Genomic DNA, 17,470 nt, shown 5'->3' with positions numbered 1-17,470 from the left:
AGCCCTTAGGGAAGAATCCTAATATTTGTTTGAGATTAATTATGCCAACCCCTCACACCAATGAAACTACTTTTTAAGCGTCTTTTATCCAAGAGCTTTCTCTGGTGACACCAGATTTGTACTTATCTCCATAACCTGAGAAAAAGTAAACTGAAACCCAAGTTCAGACTCCCACTACTTCGTCATTCCTAAGAATTAACATGCAATGTATTCATTTCTAACTAAAAATGAAATTGAATGTTTTCTCCTACAAGTGTTGTCTTTAAAAGCAATCCGATACTAATTCTTGTTTTTCAAAACTAGGGCTCCGAAGATTAAGGGTTTATTCAATTGTCCATCAGTCCTCATATGAGCACTATTCAAGATCACGGAAAATGCCTATCATGAAAAAAATTCACATGGATTTCAGAGTTTTCTGCACCAAAGCAAATGCATAGTTTTATGCTTGTTATAACAAGCATGAATGGGATCTAGAACAGGGTCTAGTTTGAGGCACTAAGAAAGGTAAGTCATCAGTTTGAAAAGAAACCCCTATCAGGGCAACATGAATTCTACTAAAATTGAAGCAAGACCAAACATCAAATTTGTGACGAAGCATGGAGAGAAGAATTGTGAAATCATTACTTTATGAAGTTGATGGGGACAATGCCCCCAAAGAAATCAGTTTATAAGTGGGTAACTCATTTGAAGAAGGGACAAAGCAATGTTGAAGATGAAGCCTGCACCAGACCATCCACATCCATTTGTGGGGGGGAAAAAAAGTATCTTATCTGTTCCCTAATTGAAGAGAGCTGACAATTAATGGTAGAAACAACAGCCGACACCACAGACATCTCAATTGGTTTGGCTTACATGACTCTGACCAAAAATAAAGTTGAGCAAAGTTCCCACTTGATGGATACCAAAACTGCTACACCCAGATCAACTGCAGACAAGAGCAGAGCTTTGGATGGAAATTCTAAACAAGTGGGATCAAGCATTTCTTTGAATTGTAACAGGGGATGAAATGTGGCTCTCCCAGTACAATCCTGAAGACAAAGCCCAATCAAAGCAAAGACTTCCAAGAGGTGAAAGAGGTCCAGTCACAGCAAAGGTGCACTGATTCAGAGCAGAGATCATAGCAGGATTTTGGGGGACTGCTCAAGCCATTTTGCTTGACTTTCTAGAAAGCCAAATGATGATGACATCTGCTTATTACAAGTGTCTTGAGGAACCCAAAGCTTTAGCAGAAAAACACCAAGGAAACTTCACCAGAAAAGTCATTTTCTGCCACAACAATGCTCCTCATTCCTCTCAAAGAAGAGCAATTTTGCAAGAGTTTCTATGGAAAACTATTAGGCGTCCACCTCACAGTCCTGATTTGGCTCCTTCTGACTTTGTGTCCTGATCTTGAAGACAATGACCTGCATCTCTTCCAGTTAATAATGTAAAAGAGACTGCATTGACATGGTTAAATTCCCAGGACCCTCGGTTCTTTAGGGACGAACTAGGTGGCTGGTATAACTTTCAAAAGTGTCTTGAACTTGACAGAAATTGCGTTGAGAAATAAAGTTTATATTTTTAATCTTTTAACTCCATTTTCCCCCACAAACTTTCCCCCTCATATAATAACAGCAATTCAATATTGCCTGACAAAGGACTTTGACACATTGGTGGTACATTCAGTTGAGTCACTCCTTTTACTTAGGAGTACAACTTGCATCTCCATGCCCTTTAATGTAACAAAGCTTCGACTCTTTGAGCACTCCAGTTCAGATTTTTCCCCTGCCTCACTGACTTCCAGCCTCCAGTCCCAGCTCCTGAAAATCTAACCGGCTTCAGGGAAAAAACTGAAAGCTGAGCTTTTAGGGATCCTCCCCAATACCTCCACAGCTAAGAGGGGTGGAGTGCCATTCCAAGGCTAGGACTGCCACAGAGTTCACGCCCTGGCTCCCGCCTCCTCCCCTCCTCCCCCAGAGGCCGTCGCCCATCCCTGATTGCTGCACAGGTGGTCCCTGGTGGACTAGGAGTAGTATCTGAGGCTGTTGCGTTCCCACCCCCAGCCAGGTGACAGCCTCCGCGGCCACCTTCATAAGCGTGAACCCATCCCGGCCCTGCTCCCCTCCAGGAGGAAGGCGAGAGTTCAATATTCCTCAAACTTAGAAGGGTTGCCACCCCACGGAGCCGAAGGGCTCCCCCACATGTGCTGGACAGCCGCGAGTGATCTCCATTTTAAGGACGCAGAAGTGACTGTTCCTACCCAGCCCAGACCTGTTGGCCCGGGCAGGTGTCCCGGGAATCGCACACGCACACACAACTCTGCACGGAGGTGTGTGCACAAGCACTGTCAAACGTGTTTTGGCCACCCAAGAAGATGAACAGGAAAACCAGGCATTGGACTATCCAAAACTTTTCTTAAAGGGCACATGTGAAGAAAAGGCCTTTACCCATCTCACTCCTGACTCCAGGGTGAAACTTGAGGGGTCCCGGACGGCTGCAGCGCTGCCTCCAGCTCCCCTGGAAGCGGTGGCTCGTCCCTAACTTTAACCACAGCAACTGCCGCGGAACGCGGGCGTCTCCGCCCAGGCTGCACCTGTTCCCTATTCGGAGCACCCAGCCTCGCACATCCCTTCTGACCTTGAAGGCATCCTGAAACTCACACCCTGCTCCCGGTTCGGCTTTACTCCAACCCCCTTCCCCGCAGTCACTGAAGCCCTCTCGGTACCAGAGGGGCCGCGTCAAAATACCCATCCCCAGCAAATTCACAATGCTCTTCCCTGGTCTCCGGAGATAACGGAGCACCCCTCTACCCATCGCTTACCCCCACACCATCCAGCTGCCGCGCCCTCACGCAAGGTTAAGTCTCCTCCCTCTCCACCAAGTCCAGAACCCCCACCTCTCCCAAGTCCAGGGTTCCCTGTTGTGGGTATGCGTGAGGAAAGGACGCCTCGGAGGCGAACCCTCGAGAGCCGGCGCCGCAGAGCCCCTGGGGCGGGGTCCACCGCGGGGGACCGTCCCGAGCACGGCGCTCAGAGCTGGCAGAGTCGCCCCTGCGGTTCGGGGAACTCAGCTGGAACCGAGCCCGGGCAACCAAAGTGAGGGGCGCGGCGGGGAGGGGGCGACAGCACCGGCTTGGGGCTGAGCCGTGGCGCTGCGGAATCTCCAGGAGCCGGGCGGCCGGTCGGTGCGGGCGTTCCCGGAACCGCCAAACTTTCTCCGCCAACAGAAGTTAGGGACGCCGAGGACGGAGACGCGGGGGACACCAGGAGGGGTCTCCCATCACCTCCCGCCTCCAGTAGCCGAGGGAGAAGGCGACCCTGAGTGCCAGGTGGCCCTGAGCGCTCCGCCCCAGCCCCGCGGCGCCTCTCCCGCGGCTGCGCTCACCTGGCTGTAGAGCTCGCCCACCGACATGGCCCGGGCCGGGCGGGGCTCGAGCCCCGGCTCCCCGCTGCACCGCGGCTCTCAGTCCGCGGCCAGCCCGCCTGGCGCCATGTTCCCGGGCTGGCCTGGAGTTTCTCGATCTTCTAGCTCTTCTCCGACCTGCCCCGCCGGCTCCCCGGAGGCACAGCGCCGGCTAGCTCCTGGCGACGCGACCTTTACTCCCGCGGCCGCGGCGCAGCTGCGGCCGGACAGGAGTTGCGAGCGCCGGGGGAGGAGGCAGCGCGACGCCGCTCCCCGCCCAGGTGTGGGGAGGAGGCGAGGGCCGGCGCGGAGGGAGGACTCGCGCGCGTCAGAGCGGACTGCCCGTGCGCCGCCGCGCCTCTGAGCCCTGCCGGTGCCCGGCCTGACGCGCCCTCCCGAGCCCCCGCTGCCACCTGGGCCTCCCGGCCGGGGGCGGGGCACTCAGAGCGGAGCTCGGGGACCGGCGCGGGCCGCCCCCTGCTGGACGGCACGCGCGCGCAGGCACAGGTGCGCCCCGGTGCCAGCACCTGCCCTGCCTCGCTTCGCTTCCATCCGCACCCGGCCCCGCGGAGTCCGGCACGCACGCGGTGCAGACAAGAAAAGGGGAGAGGAACTAACCAGAGAGCGGGGAAAAGAGAGAAGCTTCTATGGCTGGAAGGCCCCAGACATTGCCCTTGATTTTACCTGGCTGTATTCAGCGCTTTCATTAAAATTCAGTTACTCGTAGATCGTTATTAAGGCGACCTGGACATACGTACACCAAGGATCTTCTCCTTCAAATTGAACTCTCTGCGCGGAAATCCTCGTCAGAAAGGTGGGAGTCGTAACTTCTTCTGTACAAATATTGGCCACTTTCGCCCACAGCCTCCAAGGAGACTCCAGGCCACTCCTCTCAGAGGGCTCTTGCTTTTCCAGGAAGTCTCACGTTCTCCCAACCCCCGTCTCTCCTACATGCAGACTCCCGGTCTTTCTGCCACTCACTACCTCGTTTATTTGTGTTCCCTCTCTGCCCATAGCACTTGGCTGCCTACAGCAACTTCAGCTCCTCTCCTACTTCCAGTGAAAAGTAGAAATTTCAGTCAAGAAAAAAAAAAAAAGACTGCCAGGAGTCTGTGGAAGGAGACCAGGGCTGTCAGAGGAGACACTCCCTTCTGAAGGTTGCATGTGTCCCTGAACCAGGGGTGGCCCCTGAAAAGTGGTTCTCAACCAGAAGATCTATCTATACCAGCCGGGACAGTTGTTCAGGAGCCTCAGAAGGTGACTGTCAGATGCATCCCACCTGGAACGCAAGATCCCGTTGTAATTCACCTGTTCAGGCCTTCCCGTGGGCGCCTCCACAATGAGAGTCAACTGGGGAGCTTTAAGCGATCCAAGGAAGAGGCCCCAACCCAAGGAATTCTGATTTAATGAAGGAAGGGACCTGGGTATCCCAATTTTTAAAGCTCCTCTGAAAGTCTAAAGGACGGTACTTCCAGGGTGACAAATGCATTGACCAAAGCTTGAGCGGCTCTCATTGGACCTAAAATGGAACTCTTCATATCAGTGGCAAGAGCAGAGAGGAATTTTTTTTTTTCTCGTCCTCAAAAGTTTTTCTGCATGGTTCCCTTCCCCGGATTCCTGTAGCTCTTAAAGTGTGTCCCCACCCTCCACGCCCACCATCAGCATCACCTGGTAACTTGTTAGAACTACAAGTTATTGGGCTCCACTGCAGACCTACTGAACCAGAAACTCTGGTGTGGGGCCAGTACTCATTGTTCTTTCTGCCTCCAGGTGATTCTCCCCTTTTTTGAATAAGAAAGTCGTCAGTCTTGCTTAGATCCTGGCCTCTTCCTCCACCACTATTAGTGGTCCCATCTCTCTACCAGCAACTTTTCCTCTTTCCACTGGCTCCTGGCTTTTTGTGTTTTCCTTTCCTGCTAAACTTAAAGCAGTAGCTTCACTTATTCAGCTATCTCCACTTACGCCCAGTCCCTCCTTAATTCTCTGATTCTCAACACTTTATGCACATCAGAATCACTTTTGAAACAAGCAGATATCTGGTTCCTGCTCCCAGAAATTCTGATTTAACTTGTCTTGGGGGCGCGGCCCTGGGTGAAAGGATTCTGAAGAGCTCCCAGATGGTTCTAATGGCAGCCAAGTTTAAATGTTGCTGTTCTGGCCGGGTGTGGTGGCTCACGCCTATAATCCCAGCACTTTGGGAGGCCAATGTGGGCCAATCACTTGAGGTCAGGAGTTCAAGACCAGCCTGACCAACATGGTGAAACCCCATCTCTACTAAAAATACAAACATTAGCTGGGCGTGGTGGCACATGCCTATAATCCCAACTACTTGGAAAGCTGAGGCAGGAGAATCACTTGAACCTGGGAGGTGGAGATTGCAGTGAGCTCAGACCACACCACTACACTCCAGCCTGGGTGACAGAACAAGACTCTATTTAAAAAAACAAAAAAACAAAACAAAAAAAAAACTGCTGTTCTAATTTCTTCTTATTTGGGTCCACTCAGCCCCATCCTGTTGAAATTACCTTATCACTGTGAAGCATGGGTTGGGAATTGATTCAACCCACTACGTTAAACCATCTCTTCCCTGGGTATTATTTTTCTCTTGTTTTCTCAGCCTCTCTAACCAAACTTTAACATTATTTTCTAGGCGTAGCTTCCTCTTCCTGGTTTCTGAATAAAACTATGCTCCATTTCAGAGATCTCGTCTTTCTTCTCATCCATGCCCCCATTTCATCTCTCGTTCACAATGCTAATTCTCAAATCTAATTCTAACCTTACTCGAGACCCACCTTTCCACCTGCAGATAGGCAATGCTAACAATGCCGCTTGGACCTCGGACCAACCTGACACTCATTTGTTTCCATCCTTTCTCCCTACCCTTAACTGGTTCCAACTGTCTGGCTTCCATCACACCTGGCACAAATGAAAAGCTCAATTCATGTTGACTGAGCTGAATTGCATTCCTGGGTCCCACACTTGGCCAGAGCTTTGTGAATTTCTAATCCCACAATCAGATATGGTCTTTCCCTCCTTTGAACAATAAAGACATTTTAAAACTTAATTGATTCAGGAAACATACCAAGCGCTTTACTTCTGTGATCTTGTTGAAGCCTCAGAGCAACCTTATAAAGGAGGTTCAGAATATTAAGCCTTTTTCACAGATGGGCAAAGTGAGGCTTAGGGAGGAAGGGGGTGAAAAACACTCTAGATCAGACAGCAACTGTTCAATTAAAGATTCATTCGAGAGTCTAACCCTTGCTTTTTATGTATTCAAGATGCTATTTAATGCATCTTGAATGTCAGTGTGTACCAGGATTAAGGGGCTATCAGGGGATGTTAATTTAGTTGGTCAGAGATGTGATCAATGAGTCTGAATTTGGTCTTTTTCTTTTTTTGTTTGTTTGTTTGAGATGGAGTTTCGCTTTTGCTGCTCAGGTTGGAGTGCAGTAGTGCCATCTCAGCTCACTGCAACCTCCGCCTCCCGGGTTCAAGCGATTCTCCTGCCTCAGCCTCCCCAGTAGCTGGGATTATAAGCATGTGCCCCCACACCCAGCTAATTTTGTATTTTTAGTAGAGATGGGGTTTAGTAGAGGTGATCCGCCCGCCTCGGCCCCCAAAAGTGCTGGAATGACAGACGTGAGGCATTGTGCCCGGCCTACGAGTCTGCAAATGCAATACATATCCCAGGTGGTGTAGGGCCCACACTTTGAGAGACATTGCTCTGTGCTCCACGGCTTCTCAAAGTAAAAAGAAGATACCTGTTGGAAATGCCTTAGTCTCCTTCCTGACAGGTGAGGATTTCCCTCACAAAAATAACAAAAAGTGAACTTCCAAGGCATTCATTTGCACCCTGTATGATATGTGAACTAATATCCTTTTCTCCTCCTCACCACTAGGCTCTAAGAGTCTTGAGGGCAGGGACCACACCTGATCCATATTTGCATCCTCTGCACTTCCTAGAACATGCCTTGCACAAAGTTGATCGCAGTAAATAGTAGGTAAATTGAGATGTTTTGAGCCAAGTCTTAAAGGAAGTACTGCCCATTAATTAGTGAAAAAGAGAAAACAAGGGGATTACTAAACAGAAAAATTAGCATAAGCAAAGAAAGAGGAGGAATTCCACTAAGAAGAAGCCTTCTTATTGGCTGGCCCTTCTGTGAACGCGGTTTGTAAACTATACAGTGACTGTTAAAATTATTTTCTTATGGGCCGGACACAGTGGCTCATGCTTGTAATCCCAGCACTTTGGGAGGCAGAGGAGGATCACTTGAGGTCAGGAGTTCACAACCAGCCTGGCCAACATGGTGAAACCCCATCTCTATTAAATATACAAAAATTAGCATGCCTGTAGTCCCAGCTACTTGGGAGGCTGAGGCAGGAGAATATCTTGAACCAGGGAGGTGGAGGTAGCAGTGAGCTGAGATTGTGCCACTGTACTACAGCCTGGGCAACAGAGTAAGACTGTTTCCAAAAATAATGAGAATTTTCTTATATCCTCTCCTTTACCAAACAGATTCATATCTTCTCCCTTTCCTCCTCTATCCCAAAAGCCTCCACTCCTTAAACAAAGGCTGTCTTTCTTGCTCATATTACATACCTACCGTGGGTTGGATGTGGCTCTGCTCTAGAGACTTTCCTTTGAGTTCCTGTCTGGAAGCTTGCCTGTGTTGTGGTGGAAGGAAAAGAGATGCAGCAAACCCTGTTCCAGCTTCAAAAGCTTCTGCTTGAGGACTGACTCACATTTCAATACTGAGAGAGATGCACTCACATCTCATTGGCCAAAACAAGATGCAGGGCTGCTTCTGAAGTTATCAGGGCAGGGCACTGACTGGAGGAACAACCAGAACAGGACAGCAAATGTTTTCAATGATAACATAATCCATTAGACTCCTTTCTCTCCAAATTCCGTCTCTTCCAGAAAACTTGTCTTAAATTATGTCAGGATTTCTCCTGAGGTCTGACCCCCAAAACCACGGCAAGGGAATGAATAAAGTGAATTCTGGATCTGGATGAGGGGCCATAAAGTATATTCACAGTTGGAATATCAACTCCCTAAACATGAAAAGGAGACAACTTTACCTGCAGGGAGGAAAGGGTGGGAGAAAACAAACTTATCCCTGAACTAAAACCTGAGCATGGACTCACTGATCCTGATCCACAGTTTTTGGGGTAGAGGTCATCTAGCCCAATGCCCAGTGCAAGAATGCTCAGCTTCCCAAATGTGGGACCACCCAGGCTCTGATTAGACAGTGCTGCAGATGGAGAACCCATTATCCTGCTCAGGAGGTCAGGAGTTCAGCCAGCACAGTCATTGAACTTCTGCAGGTCCTCTCTCATTTCCAGGGGTCCATAATGTCCTCATCACCCTCGGCCAGCTGGCAATCCACTGCTTCTCTCATACAGATTTGAGTACTAGGTTGAGTTTTCCAGATTGTATCCAAGAAATGGAAATATGGTTGAAATAGTCGTCCCTGAGACATGGGAATAATGGTTGAAGTTGTTTTCCCCAAAAGGTGGTCAGTAAAGCCTGATTATGGGCTGCTTCTGAAATGGCTCCCAATATTTCTCACCTCCTGATGGTCTCCTTTTGTGTAATCGCTTCCATTTATGTGTGGGCTAGACCTAGAGATTTGGTTCTAACAATAAAATACAGCAAAGATGATGGCATGCCAGATCCATTAAATTATAAAGGACTGCGACTTTTGTCTTACTGGAACTCTGGCTCTTGTCATATGCTTGCCTGGATGAAGAGTTGCTGTGGAAAGGCTCATATGGCAAGGAAATAAGGGAGGCTTCAGTCCAATAGCCCTTGAGGGACTGAATTCCCCAAACAACTGTGTAAGGAAGCTTGGACGGCGATTCTTGTCTAAATGAGTGTGATGGTTAATACTGGGTGTCAACTTGATTGAAGGATATGAAGCATTTATCCTGGGTATGTCTGTGAGAGTATTGCCAAAGGAGATTAACATTTGAGTCAGTGGGTTGGGAAAGGCCGACCCACCCTTAATCTAATTAGAGCACAATCTAATTAGCTGCCAGCATGGCTACAATAAAAAGCAGGCAGAAAAATGGGAAAAGAGAAATTGGCCTAGCCTCCCAACCTACATCTTTCTCCCCTGCTGGATGCTTCCTGCCCTCAAATATCAGAGTCCAAGTTCTTCAGTTTTGGAACTCCAACTGGCTCTCTTTGCTCCTCAGCCTGCAGACAGCCTACTGTGGGACCTGGTGATTGTGTGAGTTAATACTTAATAAACATATGTATATATATGTGTGTGTGTATATAACATATTTTATATATATTATATAATATATATATTTATAAATATATATATTCCATTAGTTCTGTCCCTCGAGATAACCCTGAGTAATACAATGAGCTTTCAGATGAGACCAAATCCCCAGCTGACACTTTGATCACAACCATGTGATCCACCCTGAAGCAAGGATCCGGTAAAGCTGCATCTACATTAAAGAAACTGTGAGATAATTCTGTGACCCATGTAAACTGTGTGATAATAAATGTGTTGTTTAAAACCACTAAGTTTGAGGATAATTTGCTATGCAGTGATAGATGACTAATATAATCATATACAAAAGTGTTCTGTGATCCTTGGCTTACTGATAAGAACTTCATTCTAGCAAATTCTCTCCTCATCGTGGCAAGTTCATTCCCCAAATACCTGCTAAAGTGGCCATCTTCGAACTGGGGTTTGTGGGGCCCTGTACACCAAGACTATTCATGTTGTTATTCCCATATTTTGTTTTAAAAGAATCAGTGTCCAGATCCTATATCTCCATATGTATTTCTTCCTAAACACTGATTTGAAAAAAAAAAAAAAAAATCAGGCCTGCAATTAGGAGAGGGTCATTCTCAGGTCTCAGTGCCCAGGTCCCTTTCTCTCGCTTTGCAAAAGACACATTCTCAGACCTCCTGAGTAGTAGGATGGTGGTTTGCCTGGGTAGCCAAAGCCTTCATGATGCCACACAAAAGGACACTTAGAAATGTGTTGAGAAAGCAAGTAACTAAAGAAGGGGCCACAAATTCTTTTGCAGTTCAAATGGTTTCCACTTCCGTGCTATCAACAAAATTGAAGCAGGACTTAAGCCAATGGTCAGCTGACACGTTATTAAAAATAATCCTTCGATGGGTCACTATGCAATTTTTGTCAACTCTGAAGGAATTCAAAGAATTGAAGGACACTGTTCCAACAAAACTTCCCTTCCTATCTATTTATTTATGTAAACAAGATTCCTCTCAGCACTTATAACAAAAATAGGAATAGATTTCTGAAGCTGTGCAGTAATACTCTGTGATAATTCAAAATAATAATTTTAATACTTAGACCACTGGAAATTTTTAAAATATATTAATTTATATACCTATTTTTGTTGTGGTTAATTATTATAGGGTGATTATTAAAAGGACTTCTACCACAAGAAAAAGGATAAAATTCCGTGGAAAAAGTGGAATGGAATTTCAGGCTCAAGGAACAAAAAATAATTGATTTAAATAACTTGTTTGTGTATTTTTAAAATGGGCAATGGAAGTTATCAAATTGCTATGACTGAGTCCATTGGGTTCATTAAAAACAGTAATATAGTGTTTTAAGTGACTAGATACATCAAAATTATAACTTTTTCAACTATGGAAACTTAAAAAATATCCAAAATGTAAGGAGACATATAGTTTTAAAAAATTTTTTTTGAGAGTATAAAAGCAAGAAAGTCAGCTGGGCACGATGGCTCACACCTATAATCCTAACGCTTTGGGAGGCTAAGATGGAGGATCACTTGAGCCCAGGAGTTTGAGATCATCCTGGGCAACACAGGGAGACCCCATCTCTACAAAAATATATTAGCCAGATGTGGTGTCATGCACCTGTAGTCTCAGATACTCAGGAGGCAGAGATGGGAGGATTGCTTGAACCCAGAAGGTCAAGGCTGCAGTGAGCTGTGGTCATGCCACTGCACTCCAACCTGGGCAACCAGAACAAGACCCTGGCAAAACAAAAAAAAAGAACAAGAAAGTCTAAAGCCCCTGGGAGGAAGGACAGCCACTTCCACAGCTCCCCACATTAGGACTTTCTTAGGAATTCAGGATTTAAAATGGTGTTAAACATCTTGATGCTGTGAAATGCTTTCGGCTTGCCAGTTTAGTCTGCGCTCATCTCCAAGTATCTCTTGGGACAATACAAACTTATTTTTTCACCTGTTTTAAATTAGCACCCAGCCTCTGCAGCTTTAGCAGTAACTTCTGTTAATATTTGTACTGGGAGGCCCTGGCACAGTCTCCGACCCCCCAACCCAGACTTCTGCTTCAACATTCTTCCATGGTGGAGCTCTGACGTGTGAGGATGATTGAAGGTTATTGGAGTTGTTTAGGAGAAAAAGACTCTGAGGACTGAGGAATGGTGAGGTCTGGGGACCCCCAACAAGAGAGATAGGGGCATCGTGTTCTTAAATACTTAAAAATCGGTTTTGTGAAAGAGAGATTAAGCCGATTAATAGAGGCCAGGCCCACAGGGAGGAAGTTTCAGGGTAATAAATCGTGGACAACCATGAGGAATAAGTACAACATTCAAATAAGAAAAAGCTATCAAGAGAGGCCAGGCATCTCGCAAAGAAGTGAGCGTGCTGTCCCTGGAGGAATGCAAGCAGAGGCTGGGTTATCACTGTCAAGGATGCTATTTTGCCACCGGGTGGGAGGTGGGCTGTACCCCTGCTGGGAATCACTGGTGGTTGCCTGGTGGCTGCTCTCCTTACACTTGGCTTGTGATGCCCAGGAAAACTTAGAGCTGTTGTCGCAAATACTGGATTGATAGCCGCATCTTAAAGCTTGCTCCCTGGGAAGGTTTGAGATCAGTTTTTTACAACTCAGTACGACTGTAAGTCATGTGCTTCCTTTGGGGGGTGTTTCACATAAACCTCGCCTTTAATCCGAAATGGAATGAGCGGCTTTGCTTCCTAGGAGGCATCCTAACTGCTGAAAAGGGGTGGCGGGGCTGGTTTCTTTTCTTTGAAGAAGAGGGAGGCAAAACAGTGTGGTTTATGCTTTCCCAGAACCTCCAAAATCCCTGTTCCTCGTGGCTGCTCCCAGGGCTCACGGCTGTATGTAAATAACTGTAATGACCCTTCCAAGAATGGAATGACGAGTCTATTGGAGCTTGGAGAGGAGGGAGGAGAAAAATGAGGTGGCATGGATCAGAGGAAATGTAATATCACCGTCGGCGAACGTACAGTCTCCTCCACACCCCACTAAAGTGTTCTGAGCCTCCAGTCCTCCGACAGACACTTGCCCCTCACCGCAATCCACCCCTACCTAAGCAACTGCCGGTCCCTTTCCGGAGGATCTCAGAGGCCGCTGGAATGTTTTATCACCAGCGTCTCACGCCCTCTTCTGGACACTTTTCCCAACAGCTAGTTTTGTTTCTGCTTTTTCTCATTTTTCAGTCCCTCTCACTTCATCTGAGAGGAAGGTTGAATCAGGTTGAAACATGAGCCCCACAGCAAGGCTTTGGTTTAATGATTCCATTTTGATTTATTACCAGGTGATGTGGGGTGAAGGGTAAACCTTCTGAGCCAGGCAGGTGGGGAGAGATTGTGAAATTCTCTGCTACTTAAGCGGATCTCGGGAGCCCCATCATCTTTCTAGTTCTTCCCAGAAATGCCCAGGCCAAAGAGCCTGCTGCCGCACCACCAACGAGGGGCGCGACTTTGGGATGTCCCGGGGATGTCCCGCTTCCTCTCTGAGCCTCTGATTTCTCATTAGTAAAATGAGAGGATTGGCTCTTCCAGCTACCGCTTTCAAAGATCAGGGAACTAAGGAAGATTGTCTGTTATATACCCTGAAATACTTCAGTCCCACTCAGTTAATTTGAGCTTTAATTCTAGGGAAGGCCAGGTGACATGCTGTCAAGATTCTCCATTCCAGGGCAGTCAGCAGGCACATCCCCAAAGGCCACACTCTAGATGTAGCCACCACAAATCCTTCTGCTATCACATTTCGATCAATCACCAAGTCTAGGCTAATTAACAGACTGAATGTCAAATGAGTTTTTATTGGTGACTTGTGAAATTGCAGGACGGATGTTAGAAGTTGACACTCTTTGGTGAAATGATGGGTATTCAAGATTTGGGGGTGGGCTAGAGACATTCCCCACTCTTGCCAGAACATGCCAGAGCAAGAATCTGGAGTGCCTTATAACCTGCACCATGAGGGAGGGTGCCCAAGGCCGGATCCCAGCTTGGCCTGGTGTCCAGCCAATGGTGGAGGAGGGCGTCTGGTTGTAAAAAGCTGACTAGAAGCACAAACTCCTGCCTCTGAATGCTGGAATGAGTGAAACTTGTACACAGGTAGCATCAAGTAACCCTGCCTTACAGGTGTGATCAAAACCCATCAAAGGCAAGAGTGCTGAAACCTCATCAAGCTTACAAAGCCAGTTCTGGACCTGCTTGCAGCTGAAAGCTTGTCTAATAAGTGGCAGCATGTGGGCTGAATGAACTGCTTTCTCTATCACCTGTAGCCACCACAAGCTTCTTGGGCAACTAATTGTTATCTATCGAAAAGAACCTAAGTGTGGCATGGAATCCTAAGTTGCTTTCTAACTCTGAGTCCTACATGTTTCTGATTCTTTTAAACAAAAATTAATGTAAACATCATTTGTTAAAAAGCCACTATATTTCAGACACTCCCTGGGGCACCAGAGATTTACAGAAGAATAAAATGTCTTTTGGGGGCCCAGCCCAAACATCCACCTGCCTACTTGCCTTTTCCACATGTGTGTCTAAGGGTATCTCTGACTCACATGACCAAAGTGAAAAATCTTAATTTTCAGCCCACATGCCTGTTATTCCCTTATATTAACCATACTCATAGATAGCATCACCATTTACCATCAAGCCAAAATCTTAGGCTAGGCATCATCCTTGATTCCTCTATTTCCCTCAATTCTTTTTTTTTCTTTTTCCTTTCTTTTTTTTTTTTTTTTTTTTTTTTTTTTTTTTTTTTTTGAGATGGAGTCTCACTCTGTCGCCCAGGCTGGAGTGCAATGGCGTGATCTCGGCTCACTGCAACCTCTGCCTCCCAGGTTCAAGTGATTCTCCTGCCTCAACGTCCTGAGTAGCTGGGACTACAGGCGCACACCATCACATCCAGCTAATTTTTGTATTTTTAGTAGAGAGGGGGTTTCACCATATTGGCCAGGCTGGTCTCGAACTCCTGACCTCAGGTGATCCACCTGCCTCAGCCTCCCAAAGTGCTGGGATTACAGGCATGAGCCACCGAGCCCGGCCTTTTTTTTTTTTTTTTTTTTTTAAATAGAAACGGAGTTGCCCAGGCTGGTCTCAAACTCCTGGACTCAAGCGATCCACCACCCCGGCCTCCCAAACTGCTGCGATTACAGGCGTGAGCCACTGCGCCCAGCCCATTTTCCTCAATTCTCAATTCTAATCCATCAGCAAAGCCTAATAGCTCAGTCTCCAAGGCACATCCTAAATCAGGCACCTTTTCCATCTCCAAAGCTGCCACCCTCCACCAGCCCCAGCCATTTCCTGCTGGGCCACTGCAAAAACGACCTGCTTGGTCTCTCCACTTCCATTTATTTGACCTCATCTCTTCCTGCCCTTCTTTTTTCTTACTTTGAGCTCCTGACCTCAATCCCTTCTTTCTGTTCCTCAAACATGCTGTGCATATTCTCACCTCAGGCTACTTGAACCTACTGGCTCCTTCCCTGGAATGCCCTCCCCCTGACATTCACTTCAGGCCCAGAATTTAAATAAGCAGCAAAAAAAACTTAGTAATCAAGACATTAGGACAATAATTTAATGAAATAGCAAAAAAAAAAAAAAAAGGTCCATGATGGAAAAACAACACAAACTTTAAAATAAAGACAGGATTCAGGAGTGCCATGCTGAGCCATAGAGAATGTGAAGTGATACAATGAAAGAGAAATGGAGAGGATGCAATAACAGACAAGGTTGTCAGAGGCCTTCCTGATTATGTACTATTTTGATTAGGATGGAAAGATGAGAAACCACAGACTTGAGGGTTATAGGGCCACTGCGCCCAGTCTATGGATCAATAATATTTTTAAAACAAAAATTAATGCAAAAATTCCACAAAGCATGAAATATCAAAATTTTAAATAAAGACAGGATCTGGCAGTGCTGTGCTCAACCATGTTGGAATCAGAGACCAAAAGAAAAATGTGTGTCTGTGTAGACATGCCTTAATGTATTTCTTCAGAAACCCCGTCTCTACTAAAAATACAAAAATTAGCCGGGCGTGGTGGTGGGTGCCTATAATCCCAGTTACTGGGGAGGCTGAGGCAGGAGAATTGTTTGAACCTGGGATGTGGAGGTTGCAGTGAGCCGAGATGGCGCCATTGCACTCCAGCCTAGGCAACAAGAGTGAAACTCTATCTCAAAATACACACACACACATATACACACACACACACACATACACACACACACACAGCTGGGCACGGTGGCACATGTTTATAGTCCCAGCTACTCCAGAGGCTAAAGCAAGAGGATGACTTGGGTTCAGGAGTTCTGGGCTGTAGTGCTTTATGCTGACCAGGTGTCTGCACTAAGTTTGGCATCAACATAATGAACTCCCAGGAGCTGGGATCACCAGGTTGCCTAAGGAGGGGTGAACCAGCCCAGGTCAGAAACTGAGCAGGGCAAATTCCTGCCACTGTACTCCAGCCTGGGCAGCAGAGTGAGACTCCATTTCTAAAATAAAAAATAAGACGCTATCTAGGGTAGCCCAAGTCTCTAGGAAGACAAAGACACTCATATCAGGCAGAATTCCAAGAACTCACAGGTTATATCTCCCGGGAGCCTCAAGGGTCCATTCTTTTCTTTGGAATGTGCAGGGTTGGACACCTCAAGCCTGCTGAATTAACCTTTAACTGCATAATAACAAAACCAGAAGTTAGTATAATTTCACTGGCTTTAATGAAGCAAACTCCCCAATAATATTTTCAATATCTACTTCTGGAAAAAGTTAACCAAAATAGTACATAATCAGGAAGGCCTCTGACAACCTTGTCTGTTATTGCATCCTCTCCATTTCTCTTTCATTGTATCACTTCACATTCTAAAATAATCTTATTTCTACCTCATAATTTCCTGTCTACCCCTTCAACTCAGCTCAAATATAGGCTCCCTGAAGCAGAGAGCTTGTCTGTCTTGCTCACTGCTAAACTCTCAGATGCTAGAAGAGTGTCCCTCACATGGTTGATGTAAAATGTCAGTTGCACTGACTACATGGAGGTGAAACCCTGTGTGGTTACAGACACAAAGAGCAGCCACACAGCTGAGGTTTCTCCTGGTGTCGTTTATTGCCAAGCGGCCTCCATGGCTGGGGGATCCAAAGGCTAAAAGGACCAACAGAGATAAGTCTAGATGGAATATTTAAGCTGAAGGATTCCTCTAGCTCTTTCCAATGTACTTATTTAACAAGTGCTATTTACAGAGTGTACCATCAAGTTGCGCTCATGTCAAAGTGCAGAAACTGCCAGTTTGCATATTCAAACTTTGCGTAAATCAACTTAGCTTTGGAGCTTATGAAGAGATACATCGGCCCTGGTTCTGGTCTGTCCTGGGGAAATGATTTATTCTTATTCAATGGTGATTTGTATTTCTAGGTATCCATTATTAAAATATGAACAATACCTAAAGGGAAAATGCATGAACAAAGTTATCCAACATTAACATTTTCATTTTCATGCCTGTGCGTCTGAGTGTTATTTCACTTTCTTGTACTTGGCTGATCATAACTCTCCATTATCCCCAGGCCGAGTGTTGTTCCTGGGGTGTGACTCCCACCCTTGTCCTTCTGGCCTCCTATCCCAGGGTTCCAAACACTTCCTAACTCCAGACATGCCATTGGCCAGGAATTCTCCTTCCTGTTTTCTAGACCTCCCCATGTACACGCCCTCTAAGGGTTTCCATTTCACTTCATAAGGACTTTGCCTTGTACCCCGAGTGAGATCCAACTCATGGATCTGGAAACAGACAGCATCTCACTCAGGGTACATGGCAAAGTCTTTACAATGGCTTGGCTCCAACAGCCCCC

General features: G+C 46.6%; 1 protein-coding gene across 3 annotated transcripts in view; it reads right to left on the bottom strand.

The window, feature by feature from the left end:
* MYO5B (myosin VB) overlaps positions 1–3,605 on the bottom strand; it is a 387,050-nt gene extending 383,445 nt beyond the window's left edge. For all 3 annotated transcript variants that reach the window (XM_030925854.1, XM_030925855.1, XM_030925856.1), the window contains exon 1: positions 3,364–3,605. In XM_030925854.1, the coding sequence (XP_030781714.1) occupies positions 3,364–3,390 (27 nt within the window). In that variant the 5' untranslated portion in view covers positions 3,391–3,605. The remainder of the gene's footprint in view (positions 1–3,363) is intronic.
* Between the last annotated feature and the right edge of the window lie 13,865 nt (positions 3,606–17,470).

The sequence above is a fragment of the Rhinopithecus roxellana genome, chromosome 21 (assembly GCF_007565055.1).
Source record: "Rhinopithecus roxellana isolate Shanxi Qingling chromosome 21, ASM756505v1, whole genome shotgun sequence".
NCBI lineage: Eukaryota > Metazoa > Chordata > Mammalia > Primates > Cercopithecidae > Rhinopithecus > Rhinopithecus roxellana.
Note: the sequence above shows the minus strand (reverse complement) of the source record. Positions and strands in the feature narration are given on the sequence as shown.